Genomic DNA, 14,997 nt, shown 5'->3' with positions numbered 1-14,997 from the left:
CAATATCGCTTTGTTTGTTGCAAGCCCTGATTATAAACTTAGTTATTCCGAAAAAACTAAACAGAACCGGAGAAGAAGGAATAATGTCAGCATTACGTATTTGGATTTTAGTAAGGCTTTCTGAATTGTGATATACAATCGCCTTTTCACAGATTTGGGAAATATGACTTTTGAGCTATTATTGCTGCTTGGATTTATGGTTGAAGCAATTAAATCTATGAGACCGATGTGCTTATGTCGCGTGTGCTCTAACTCATCTTTAACTGAAATTCCATTATAAAAGATTCTTCGTGAAGAATCTTTTATAGTTCTATATTCAAAAGCCTGGGTTTCAAATCCTGCAAGCGAGAAGAGAAAGAACTTTTCGGCCTTTTGATAGGGAAAAAAATTAGTCTCAAATGGAGGCTGTATTTCTCCTCCAAAATCGGAATTTTTCTAACACTTTCACGACGAGGTCAACTCGGTCATAAGAATCTGATACAAATTGAATAAAAATTTGTGTGGCAGCCTATTATTTTGATACAAGCGAAGGCCATTCTAGTGAATATCTGCATTATATTAGTAATACATTTTTTTCTTTATATTTATTCTGAACACTTGAATAATTTGTCAATGAAAGCAAATTGAACTTTCACACCGACTTTTTCAATTTTTTTTTTTTAATGAACAATAAGGTATCGCTCGCAGTCTTTTGTCAATTTGAATTCTACTCACGATGCAAAGCATTTTTATGTAATACCACGAAGTTTGCCATTCATGTGCAGTATATAATTATAGCTTTCCTTCTTTAAATTGTAAACTGCCCCATCATCGCTTCATGTAGCAACAACAACAACAAAAAAAAAAGTGACAGAACACATACTTTGCCTGCAGTTTCAATCTTAATTGAACCCTTCCGTGTCAGCAAGTCATATCACCTCGATGTCAGATGGGCAAATATTATTTAAAAAAAAAAAAAAATATATATATATATATATATATAAGAAGAAATTGAGTCAAACATAAAATACAATGCATTCAATAAGATATTTGCGCTTTGTTTCCCAAATTACCAATAATTCAAAATACAAAAACAGTACTTAACAATACAATACAATACTTTAAAATTGTTACTCTGTAATTCTTTGTGATGTGCAATGAGAATGAGCTCAACGCACATTTTGTAATGAGGCCTCCCTTTCCTTTACGATTCGAGCAGTAGAATTACAGCGATGCACAGCTGTACGTCGATATATAGGTCACAGGTGAGCCTGTGCATCAGTTGCGTCTCTTGGCGGCATTTTGATATTTCCTAGTTTAGCAAATACGACACTATTGCACGAGTGTTTCTGTTTAGTGTACATTTTTTTTTTTTTACTTTATTTTAAAGATGGGATTAAACATTTTCCAATTTCCCCAGAAGAGTTTACTGAGGGATAAGCTGTTCCGGTGCTTTTTAATCACAATCATAAAAATATTTTTTCGTTTATGAGAAATTAATTTAATTATTGTAGAAGGGCGACTAGGAATTTTTATCCTAAAAAGATATCAGACCCACCCCAACTTAACTGGTTTTCCAAAAAATTGGTTTCTTTATTTAACCGCAACAACCGGCTATTCACATGATGGTATTTCCACAATACCGCTGCATTCATTTGGCAAAGTAAAATCATATTAAAGAAGTGTATCTGTACAGGATCAACCTTCCGCTGCATCCCATCTCCAAAACACAATTACGGAATGCTTCGCACATGCCAAACGCTACTGATCCGTGCATCAGTGGGTCCATTCACCATACTTGTCTGTTCATCAACTTCCGGTGGGCAGCCCACCGGACGTTTGAGAGTTGAAGGTGAACTTCATAAACGCATCAGTGACAAAGGATGAAATGACAAATCGCTAACGACTTTTTGAGTTAGTCGTATAATCTGTTTCTGAGTGTGTTCTTTTTTTTTTTTTTTTTTTTTTTATATATGTTCGCGAACTAGATAGGACAGCAGTTGAGCATGCGGGCAACAATATCGTACACACCGTATGTGTATTTGCGTGTAAAACTGTGGTACAAAATTTTCATTACTTCATTAAATTTATCATACACAAAAGTAATACAGTAAAAAAAAAAAAAAAAAAAATCCGAGTTGTGTGCAGAATTTGTTTATGAACTGCCATCGTAGTTTATCAACATTTATTCAAAACACCCGCATATACACAGCGGTGTGTGTGGGAACTGCTGGAGTTGCCACGCTGAAACTAATGGCAAACAACTGCCGACCATATTTAGTTCCGCTGAGTGTTGCACGGATCTTTATTACTCCAACATACGGCAATCATCATGAATATGATGATGAAACTGACTTACGGAAATCACGTATGAGTAATGATATCTAAGGCTCAGAACGGAACTGCTATTATTCATTTTTAATTCGTCACGAAACATTTTTCAAGCTATTAAATAAGTTTCTTTCAAATCTCATTTCTCAAAAGATGTAAGCACCTATTAGAGTTGTTTTGATTTGTTGTGAGTACAGAACTGCTCTGTTAAATAGATCTGAGAAAAATTTACTTAAAAAAAAAAATCGAAACATTCCAGTTTAAACCTATCCGTATATTATAAAATCGATTTCTTCTATTCTCCTCTCATAATTGTTTTTTTTTTTTTTTTTCGCAGCACAATTGGGGAAGTTTAGCAATCTATCTGCCCTCAAACAGAGCAATACATAAGCGAAATGTGATAATTATTTACAATAAGAGCATCGATCTGTTTTACAGCAGAGGAAAGAACTCACTCGATTCGGTTAAAAATGGCTTAAGTTATTATAAAAATCGAGTGGATATTAAATCCAGCATTAGCTTAAGACTGTAACAAGAAATTCAATTTTATTTACAGATATTGTTTCACTGATCATCGCAATAATTACTGGGTTACAATTTCCTTGGATTTAAGGCTTCCTAGATCTAAACTTTTCTCTTCATTAATTGTCATTATTAAGAGATAGTTTGACTTACTATTAATCGGCTTTCCTCTTCGATAAATGTTACTGCTGGGTATCACACTGTACGGAATATCTGCTTGGGAGAGCTTCAGTTCTTCTTCTCCGTCTGTCGATGGTATCGTTTGAAGTGGTTCAGTGCTGCAGAATTCTCTTGTAAAGCCATTTCGGTAGGCAGTGGAAAGTTTCAGAAGAAATAAATATAAAAGAACCGTATTTACAACGATAGATGTCATCCTCTCCTTTTTTTTCTTTCTCCACGAGGATGGTCGATTACAATGCGAAAGTTTATTTTTCCCCGCGTTGGGCACACAACGCGTACTACAAACAAATATACAAACGAAGGCGCTAACCAATCACCGAATGAAAATGTGGTCCCCGCCGTTTTAACAGACTGCATCTCGCGGGAAACTGCGAGAACAGCGAAAAATGATTCACGTTGGTCTGCTCAGCGAATGACTTACGCTTGCGTTACCTTGCGTCCTTGAGGGAGGCACGCGCCGTTTTCTGGTTTAGTGGGGAAAACAAATAAGGAATAATTCGGAAGCCAGCCTAATGTTGGGTTCAAGGCAGATGAGTGCAGCGTTAGTAAAGGCCTTGCAATTACATGGGAAACTATTTGGTAAACGCTGTATGGAGGGTGAGAGGAAAAGAGTGATTAAAAAAACAGGCAGAGAAAGGAGTTGACTTTTTTATGTTGTTCAGGAACGTTATTCCTTTGTTAATGTTGTGTTTAAGGCTTCATAGCCGAGTCCTTTACTTTTTATCCTCGTCTTTCAAACTAATTTTGCGCTGAAGCATTATGAACAAGCCAGTAACATCTGCAAGATTCCGGGGAACACATAGTACACTTAAAAGGTCTCTGAGTCTAGCTACGTAATTCCAAGCGAAAAGACCGCCCTGACACATGCGTTTATAGCTATCGACTGCATCATACACCTCATGCTGTAAAAGTGGTTTGACACTGTAGTGCGAAGTAAATTCAAATAAATAATATGCTTTTAGTGTCAATAAATAATAGATTGGGGAGGGTTGCCGCTTCATTAAGTTTGAAACTACAAAATGAGATCATATACAGAAGTAATCTGATGAGATCAGAATGAATCATCATTTCTACTGTAGTTTGAAACGATGGACAACTTCCTTTAATAGACAAAACCTCATTAAAGCAACTTATCTATAATCAGGAGACGCATTCGTATTTTCCTTCACTCTTAGTTTGATCAGACCAAATTGCTTGGAACGCTCCCCAGTGATCTCCGTGTGAGATTTAAATGCTATTTTTGTCACATATGAAGGGTCGTATATGCGTTCTGTTTTAGCATTCCGGTTCGCTATTTACTGAACAAACAACATTCCTGTGAAGGCCAGATTAAAAATTGCCTTAATGCCTTCTATAATCCATGGTGCCACACAGAGCAATTAATAGTAAATACTGACATTATTACGAAATAACATTTTTTAAAAAATGTGTGAACTAGTTTCGTTTCCCCAAACTAACATAATCGTTAATATGGGGAAATGTCTACATTCTTGAGAACCACTGAGTGGTATTTGCATATTTAAATACCAGATTAGGTATGCAAATTGTTCAGAAAAATAAGTACTTTTTCTTAAAAAAGAAAAAGTACTTTTTACCTTTTTTTTTTAAAGTAAAAATACTTTAAGACTGCCATTCCTTTGACTGCACTACGGTGAGAACATTTTTGAATTTATTCAACTAAGTCGAAGACGTTCCTTATCTGTTCAAAGAACTCTTTCTGGTTTGCGGAAATAATTACTCAGTTAAAGCCAAGTCAGTTTCCGTGTACTTTCTGATGTCCTACTAGTTTAGGCGTGTCTGGAATTTAACGTTGACATCATGAATAGCAAAACCAGTTCGTTACGTCACTCAAATATCTGCAGAAGAAATACTATAAAACCAAATAAAACTGTCCATATTAAATAGTCACTCCTTTTAGATTCGTGGAGGTTTAAATGCAGTCTCCTAATGATAATACAAAAACTGTTACGACAGAAAAGTGTCACGTGGAACTTGAGGAAATGGAAAAATAGAAGAATATTATCGGAAGTCGAAGGGATTAAAAATAAGCACGATACTTGCATATTTAATTTTTCCCAGTAATTATTTTTTATATATAATCAACACAAACCGAATCACCAGTCTCGTGACAAATAATAAAAAAAAAAAAAAAAGAGTAAACATCCAAAGCGTGTAGGGGAATATCAAATTATGTTTACATCACGATTTGTTTGCAATCGTGAAGCAAATATTTGTTATTATTGAATGAAAGATTTGAGTTAACGCCCTTATGCAGTTTCGAGTTTCATTGCTGGAAAATTGGAAACAAAAATTGTAATTTGAAAAACTTTAGCACCAGATGATTATCTTTTCTTATTCTGATTGATTTCCATGCAAGTGGGTCTTTCGCGCAGATGGAGGAAAGACAATGCCTTTTATTTTGTGTGTGTGTCGACAGCTCTGTGTCTGCATACGAAGGATGCTAGACACACTTTTTGAGTCAGCCAATCTCGCATGGAGCGGTAGTCATCCTCCACTCCCTTAGTGAGGGAAGACAAGCGAACCAGCTGTGAATATCGTAAATGACAGATACAATACACTTGCCTCATGATATTAACTGCTTTTGTAGTAATGCTAAGCAGGTTGGCCGAACCCACTCCGACTAGGCTGTGGGTTCGAAAATCTCGCTTCATGCGTGTGAAGGCGGTACATAATTTTCGTCGTCCAGTGCGAGACAACTACGCTACTGATTAGCACCGTACTGGCCTCAATTGATGTATGCACGTGAATAAATACATGGATGAGAAGTGCGTATTGAAAACACGTGGGTACCAAGCAGAAATGTATCAATTCATTTCTGTTTGTGACCTAGAGCATGGTTTCTGGATTATCTAACCTTTAACCCCCCCCATGGAACTAATAAATCGATGGCTTACAGCTCTTTCATTTGTGATTCACACACAAAAAAAATCCAGTTCTAACAGTTACAAAGCGCATTTTGCTATAGCATATTGCAGTAAACTCAATGTATTCATTAACCTAATAAAACAAAGATAGATGTATTATTTCTGGAAAAATTTCCATGTTACTCCTCTAAATAAATATTAATTTTTATGGTTATTTTGCCTATTTTTGTTTAGGAGTACCCAGGGGTATCTCTTTCATAGGCACTGTAGAACTGCAGCATCCCCAATTTTTCTTGATACATAAATATATTTATTAATTTATTTATATTTACTGGTAATATTTAATTTTATCATCAACAATCCTATATTATTCTCTTATTTTGTATAAAAAATAATAAAAATCCATCTTGTAGCGTGTAAGCATATGCACGTCATAGTGAGATACGAGCTGCTGCACTGTCCGTCACGTAGTTCCACTGTTGTTTATATGCAGTTTGCGCCAGTAGTAGAATGTTCGTAGTGCTTATCGTGTTTACTCCGTCTCTTTAAATATTTGCACATTTAAGGATTTAATTGTGATGTCCAAAAATTGTAAATCCCTTCCTTTAATTACAATTAAAGGAATGGATTTTATTTTAAAGTAATTTTGAATTATACTAAAATGCATAATTTTATCGATAATAAACAATATTTTTTCAATCTTTGCCATAATTTTGATATTTTATCCAAACATGTATACACTTACAGTGTGTATGTATATTTCAGCAACCCCACGATTTCAAGCCATCGAGCTACCACTTGGAGTACCCCTTTTATTATGTCATTAGCTTTTTATTCAATTTTTTAGGGCATTACTGATGCTTTAAAAGACAGTTTTGGACATACCTTTGTAAGATGTTCCTGGCTATCTTCTTATTGAGTGGCGTATGGCGATATGGTGACTCCCCATTCCTAATCTTGTTCCATCATATTCTATCCTTCTCCTTTCCTCAACTCAAAAATTTCTATCTTTCACCTTCTTCCCAAAGAATTCCCAGCCCATTCCTAAAAAAACAGGGTTTTAAAATTCGCATACCTCTTGCCGCACCCACAATTCTCCCACATCTCTCTATTTCACCCCCCCCCCCCTTACTTTCAGTCATTCCTCGGCAGTAATACGAATGTATATCGTCATACGCCGGAAACCGCTGAATAAGAACACAACCAGGAATATCCTACAAAAGTATGTCCAAAATTATTCTTCCCAGATATTATTCATGTATCTGTCTTTGAAACATCAGTAATTCCCTAAAAACTGAGTAAAAAGTCAATGACATCATAAAAAAAGGGTACTCCTAAACAAAAATGAGCAAAATAGCCATAAAAATTATTAATAAAAGATATGTGTGTTTGTGTGTGTTATCGTTAAAGTATACAATTCAGTTATTCTATAGAATATTAGGTTATTTTTGTAAAACTATGACAAATAAATATTGGTTTACAAAAATGCCTAAAGGTTCGTTTTATTTCTGAAATAATACGATTTTCACTGTTATAAATTTAACTCCGATGAATATAAGTAATGAACGTAATAGTAAACAGAATACGTTAATGTAAATGTGTAAAAAAGGAGCAGTTATTTATTCCCACGATGAACTACATACGAGTATATGGCATTTCTAATTGCACAAAGCATTTCCTATTTACACAAACGTCTTGTAGTCTGATGTCTTTGTTTACATACACATTGCACAAAAACCCTGATCTGTATCTTTTGAAAGTTTTTTCTCTTGGTTATACTATTCATTAAAGATGCTAAGATTTATAAGAAATTATATTCTCGGTTTAATCCTTTATCCAAGTTTGCACGTGAAGTATCTTCATGACTTCATGACCACATGTACAGTATATAGAGGCTAATTACTTGACATCAGTTGCCTTAGTTTCCCATAAAGCACACGCCCTTTCGGATGTGTGCTTTACATTAAGATGAAATACTAACCTTTTGGAAAGTTTCAGACTTTAAAATTTTTAGATTATACATAAACATTTATGAAGCCTTTAGGCTCTTTTATCAATATTTAAAATTTATATTTAACATTTATTTATATTAGTCGAAGCTTAAATGAAGTTAGTGGAGACTTAAAGATTTGTAATATTAAAAAAAAATAAAATAAAATTTTTATTTCTCAGCCTGCATACTTTAGATTATTTATTTATTTATCTTATTACTATGTCTATGTATAGCAACTGGAGGGACTTGAATCATCAGGGCTCCTATCTTGGTGCAAAGCCACTGTAGAGGGCACGTGCCACCTAAATAAACTGTCGTTAATTTAATATTAGAAGAGACTGTACAGGAAGCGAAAGGTTGTTTGGGGAAGGCATTCAAATAATTCTGTTTAGCAAAAAGATAAATAGCTTGGCGAAAGATAAAACTAAACGAAAACAAACGGAATTAGTACTTTTTCTTTCGTGAGTGGAGCACATTTTGAAGGCTCGACTTGTTTTAGCGAATTTAACGGTCTACCAATTGATTTGTTTTTGAAGCAACGTTCACCACGGCATTGATATGCCGATGAATGTAATTTTATCCCATTTCTGTAAAGATCCGTTGATGTTTTTAGCTGCTGTGGTTAAATATAGCATCAGTCCTCAAACACGGAGTTTGGAATGAATTTTCTTTTTTCATCCTCTCCAAGCATGCGTCAGTCCTCTGACGCAGTGCTATAAAGAATACGGAACTTTTCACCATCACTCACGTTTTCTACATCGTTATAATACTTGTCGAGAATGGAGCTAATACTCTGATGCATTTTGTGATTAATGAATGTCTGGAGATAAAACAGACCTTAGTTTGGATTCATCTTGGCTCTCGAGGTACGTGAGGTATTCGAGAAATTAAAATGAACTTAAAACTGTTCTGAACATTTATTCTAGCAATGGGAATGTTAGAATAGAAACTAGTTATAATAAGTAAAAGAAATAATTTTACAGGATTTTCTGAACAACGATTAATTATAAATTGAAACTGAAAATAGAGAAGTGTTTTTCTTCAACGTAATTTGAGTATGCATTGAAATATCGAAAACAGAATCAGTCGGAATATTCCTACCAATTCCGTCTGGGATTTTCAACCTGCATTATGTTTAGATGATGTACTGCACCCCCCCCTCCGAATTAGCAGTATTGAGCCATCTCCAGAATATCTATATTATTAGTTACTAGACTGCCCTTAGTTATTTTCCAATTCTATTTTTGTGTCATTTTGTTAAGATAAATGCTAAATACGAGTACTTGCTGAAGTCAATATCCCTGCTCTATTCCTTTATTCGATTGGCCACGACAATATATTTCATATTTTTTGATCCTTATAAGGCTTTTTGTATAATTTATTAGTATATTATATTCGCATCTTTTAATATTTTCCAATGTTGTACGATTTACTGATCTATAACGTTTTTCATAAGCTGCAAATTACAGGCATGCTGTGACAGAGACTCTCTCTCCCTCCTCTTCTGTCTCCCTCGTAGTACTATTGATCGCAACATAAACATTGCACTGTGCATCCCTCTTTGCTAAAAACCGTAGCAATCCTTCCCCAAAACTCTGCAAATTTAATTTGTTCTTGGTTATATTTGCATATAATGTTCAGCCTTTGAAAGTAAAATAAAAATCTTCTCATTCCAAAACTTTTATTTAGATTTTCTTTAATATTGATCGCAAACATGAGAGATTAGTCGAGTGCTGTTATGTTTGATGTACACATATTAGGTACAAAGAAAGAAGTCGCTTTTGTTTATAAAAAAAAAAAAAAACCGCTTCCGTCTTTGGGAACAGTTGGCAGTTTTGTAAAGTTAAGATCGTCACGATTTTCTAGAAAGTGTCACTCTTAGAAAAGAGTGACAACACTCTCTAGAAAAGCATCAACAAATTAGACAAATAAGAAAGGACCTGAGACAATGATAAAAAAAAATTATTTTCGTAATGACATTCTTGAATCATTATAATACAAAATATGTCATTTTTAAATGCGGTTCGCAAAATATTACATTTAATGGCTTTTCTCTCATAAAAATTCTCATTTTTATGTGTGTGTGTGTAATTTTAGTGGAGATCTTAAATATCAAAGTTCACCTTACATGGAAAATGTCATTGATCTTTCATTAAAGCTAGAGTGGAATTATTGCTTTGTAAAATTCTTAAGATATTGGAGTTAAAACTCCAATATCTTAAAATATTTCTCTTTCATGTTCATCTTGCTGTGCATAAGTCACTGTAACAAAATAGCTTCGTTTAGGGGATTCATTTTTGTAAAAATTTATTTGTTATTATATTTTTAATTTCTGGTCTGGGTGACTGAGTAGCTAGCGTACTCGATCTCTAACCAATAGGCCTCGAGTTCTAACCCTATTGCACAGGTTTGTAAAATGTCTTCAGGCCATAGATGGATTCCATCGCCCTCCTTATTGGACCACTAAAGTGGATTGAAAAAGTTTTATGGTCTGCATAAGTCACTGTAACAAAATAGCTTCGTTTAGGGAATTCATTTTAGTGGGATCAGAATTTTCAAATTAACCTAATAAAAATAATAATACAAGCTAAAACAAAAGCAATAAAAAAGTAAATGTAAAGTAAAAAAAGTACTTTAAATGATAAGTAATAATAATAAAAAAACTTTAACCCATCCACGCATCAATATAATATAGGTTTACAAGCTTTTGTAGTGGGAGGTAAATGATATAATGTAAATAAAAATATTAGTTAAGACGGGGCCAGTTATATGCTTAATATGAGCACCAACGATTTTATAACATTTATAACACCATAACAGCGCTCATCGATGTTTATTGTACAAATTTAAATTTTCGCAAATAGAACTGATTCGTTATAATTTTATAACACGTGGTGGATGATCTCCCGGTTAACGTTAGTCACCACTTCGCTTTGTTAGAAGTCCGAAGGGATCGAAAAACTCTTAGCCTTCCACCTACTAAATGCGCTTTTGTAGATGGATCAACATATTTTTTATGCTTTTGGTCGATGTGCCATCATCGTCAAACATTCCCCGAAAGAACGTGTATAAAAGTACAGCTGCTTTCAGCATCTGGCCCTCAGTGAACATGTCTAATAAAAGCTTTTTTAGAAAAGCTTTTATTAGACATGTGCTTATGCACGAGCATAAGAACATGCAGTGTTTATGCACGTGCATAAGCACTGCATGTGCCTATGCACGAGCGTCAGTGCCGCAGCGTCAGGGACGACTCGTGCATAGGCACTGCGGAACTGCAGAACCCCAATTTTTCTCGATATATAAATATATTTATTAATTTATTTATATTTACTTGTAATATTTAATTTTATCATCAACAATCCTACACAATTCTCTTATTTTGTATAAAAAAAATAATAAAAATCCATCTTGTAGCACTTAGGAGGGCGAAGGATGCTAACGTCACTGTGGTAAACACAGTGATGTTAGCTCGCATCTCACTACGACGCGCAAACATATGCACGTCGTAGTGAGATGCGAGCTATTAGCGTAATGCGGCACTGTCGGTCGCGCAGTTGTTTTTTTACTCCGTCTCTTTAAATATTTGCACATTACAATTAAAGGATTTAATTGTAATGTCCAAAAATTGTAAAGATTTTATTTTTAAGTAATTTTGAATTATACCAAAGTGTATTTTATTCATGTTTATTTATTTTTTTTATTTTTTACCATAATTTTGATATTCTATCCAAATTTAATATACACCGTATAGTACTTAGAGTGTGTATGTATATTTCGCAAGTTGCAGCACCCTCACGATTTCAAGCCACGAGCCGCCACTGCATTTGTTATCTGAGAGTCATCTTCAATTCATCAGTGAATATGAGCCACGACAGAGTCCTTCAGAAGCTAGAAAACCTAATATAAATAACGAAAACCAATACTTAGAACTTGGAATTTAATTATTTTTGCAATGACGCGAAGGTGGCGTTCAGCTGTTCATATTAACAAAATATTGACCTGTTCTTCACATATGCGTCAACTGTAATTATTTTATGAATAAAAGTAAATTAATTCGTTGCTTTTGTCATTTATTTCTTTATGAAATGAAGTGTTTTTATTAGCACTGGTACCGCTGATAAATGTGTACCGCGCATGTGCTAAAAATCGCAAAGATCAAGGATCACGTGATGAGTATGGGCATCTGGGGTTATATATCCATCAAATATATATTGCTTAAGATAGTTGTTTACCTACTTCAGAGTTCTGTGTGCATGCGCGCATCTCGGAGCAATCATAAGAGTCAATATAATGAAAATTCATTAAAAAGCTCGGGGATTTTTACAGTGCACAAAATTCGAGTCAGTGTTTTGTGCGCATTGGCGAACACATCAGGCTATGATTGGAATTGTAGCCGAACAACGAGGGTTTATGAAGTCGGTGTAATTATGTCTGTTAATTGCGTATATTATTTTTGCTTGATTTGTGGGACGAAAAACGCAAATTTCTGGGAGGAAAACATACAGAGATGGAAGAGACCAACTAATCATCTTCAGTTAAAAAAGGTATAAATAAAAAAATTAAAATAAGACAATTTATAAAGGATCTTCGCGTTCTGATGGGATTCAAATCCACTTCTTTCCGACTATATTTGGATCATCGTCAATAATGGCTGCGATCCATTATGCCTATCTTTCTAATGATAAATGTATCGAGTAGTGATGTGATTAGCTGTTTTTTCATAGTTGATGCTGATATCATTCTTCGCCAAGATGGGAACCACCGGCAATTTCAAGATAGTGCGAATTGGTGTGAATTTTCTACCCAGCCACCTATTTCCCGAATAGGTGGCTGGGTAGAAAATTATTTCATTTAATTAAACTTCATTTCAGAGCAGAGCTGAAGTCTAAATATTACTAAAGTTTAAATATCACAGACGATTTAATTCTTGCTGTCAGACAGGTTTCGATTACTAATCTCAGCCACAAATTAATGTATGCCACTGATTGTAATGTTAAACTGCACCAACTGCTCAATATTAGTTAAAAACTGAAATATTTTATTAAAAAAAATAATTAATTAGTCATTAAAACGAAATAGCACATAATATTCAAAAAATGTTACAGGAATGCAATTCTTTAGCACATCAGCTGTAGTTGGCATAATTTATTAGTTTGTGCCTATTTAGTTGTTTTGTCTACTAATGACGTCACTTCGTATACGTCATGAAGCTTTGAAAATGCAATGATGTACGATGCAGCTGTATTTCTAACTGTCCCATTTGGGAGATTTGCCAATGCAAGAACCGACAGGTTGATCACACTGTTGAAATTATCTTTTGATAGACAGTTTTTGGATGAATATAATTAACTTTTATTGCACTGTGCTTCCCCCCTCCCATAACAGACATTTCTCTGGCTTTATATCGAACGTCCTAATTATTTTTGAATTTCAAGTGCTAGCATAGAAATGTTGAGCTTCATTGTAGCACTTAATAATAATTGACACCTCCAGGGAGTCCAAAGACTCATCGAAGGAGGGCACCTACTCTACAACTCTGTCTCCACCACTCAATTCACCAACTGACCTCAACTACACCAACACCATCTACCGCTGACCACCACCACTAGTATTTCCACAAACAATCACAAACATTCATGCCCACGGCGGGATTCGAACTCGCAGCCTTCTGGCTGGAGAGCGGATACGCTAACCACTCGGCCAGCCAGGCTGGTATTATATGATTTTGCTCCGTTTTTCTTGCGACATTTCTGAATGATAATAAACCCATGTGACTTTATTTCCGGTATACCACACTACTGTTTTCATATTTCACTTAATGCATATGTCGACACACCATTAGTTCAGGTAAATTTTATTCGGTGTTAACCAAGTTTGGTGCTATGTTTTTTAATAAGAAAAATTTTAAACTCTGAAATTAATTTATCGTATTGTAAAGTTATCTTAATTGGGTATGCTTTCTAACTTAGCTATGGGAAAAAATAAACGACTGCATTATTATGGTTTTTTTTTAAATAAGCTGTTGACCTTTAGGGTTTCTTTTACTTCAGCTAATGTCTTTTTATTCTTCAAAGAGAGTTAGTTGGTGAGGTCCTTTAACTGTAACTAACTTTATGAAGACAAGGGAACCAGTTAAAAAAAGGCCGAGGAAATATTTTCTCCAGTTTGCGATTAGAATCGAACTCATAATACAGCGCCTCCGTAGCGATGGTACGTGGTGCCCTTCGATTGGAAAAGGCTTAAGTTCGATTCGCGTCGTGACGGGAGGAATCTTTATATGGGAATTTTTCAATCGAAGGTGAGTTAGCTGATCTCATACGACGGTAGCAGGGTTTTTTCTCCCTGAAACCTTGGGTTTTTCATCTCGTATACACACGTAATTTACAGAAATACTGGTGGTGGTGGGCAGTAGATAGCGTTGGTGTAGTGATGATGATGGTAGTAAGGGTTCGGTGTAGTTGGTGGAGATAGAGAGTTGTTGAGTAGGTGTCCTCCATCGATGAGTCTTTGGACTCCTTAGAGGTGTCACGAAATAATAATAATGGTCTCACTTCAGTGTATTGCTACCGAAAAAACCACATCTCTACAGGACTACACAAGCGTTGTCCCTTTTATATCACTTTCACATAAAAAGCTGTAAAACCTATAGTAAATCCATGCAGTGTGTGGGTAGCAGTCAAGAGAAGAGTAATTTGTTGATATTCTTGTTGAAGAGCTGGAGGTAGTAGTTTTTTTTTGGCTCATATCCCCTTGTACTTCATGGTGAAAGTATGTTCCACCATAGCACTGAGGTAGAAGGAATGAAAGATGAATGGGAGTAAGTCCAGTGGTGAGCTATGGAAATTTTAACAAAGGGTTCGCATCGTCGATCAAAGAAAAAAAAAAAACGTATTTCACACGAAAACTTTTATTAATACAGCTTGTGCACAAATTCCAATCAAAAAGTATGAGACGACGATCAACCTGTAAAGGCTATCATTTTTAAACAAATATTTCATGATCTGAACATGAAATATTTGCACACAATCAACTGTGTTCATTTATCTTATATGAGAAAAGCATTTTTTAACTATAAAAATATAATAAAAAAACAGAATGAAATCTTTT

At 34.8% G+C, this 14,997-nt stretch overlaps 1 protein-coding gene across 1 annotated transcript in view; it reads right to left on the bottom strand.

Annotated features, from left to right (window-relative positions):
* The window catches only part of LOC150105412 (uncharacterized), a 131,035-nt gene extending 127,702 nt beyond the window's left edge, over positions 1 to 3,333 (bottom strand). Inside the window, exon 1 of the mRNA XM_090394144.1 lies at positions 2,986 to 3,333. Within this exon, the coding sequence (XP_090250270.1) occupies positions 2,986 to 3,205 (220 nt within the window). The 5' untranslated portion in view covers positions 3,206 to 3,333. The remainder of the gene's footprint in view (positions 1 to 2,985) is intronic.
* Positions 3,334 to 14,997: the final 11,664 nt, after the last annotated feature.

The sequence above is a fragment of the Typopeltis vanoorti genome, chromosome 6, assembly GCF_054136105.1.
Source record: "Typopeltis vanoorti isolate ZY-2024b chromosome 6, IOZ_Tvanoo_1.0, whole genome shotgun sequence".
NCBI classification, from domain to species: Eukaryota; Metazoa; Arthropoda; class Arachnida; order Uropygi; family Thelyphonidae; genus Typopeltis; species Typopeltis vanoorti.
Note: the sequence above shows the minus strand (reverse complement) of the source record. Positions and strands in the feature narration are given on the sequence as shown.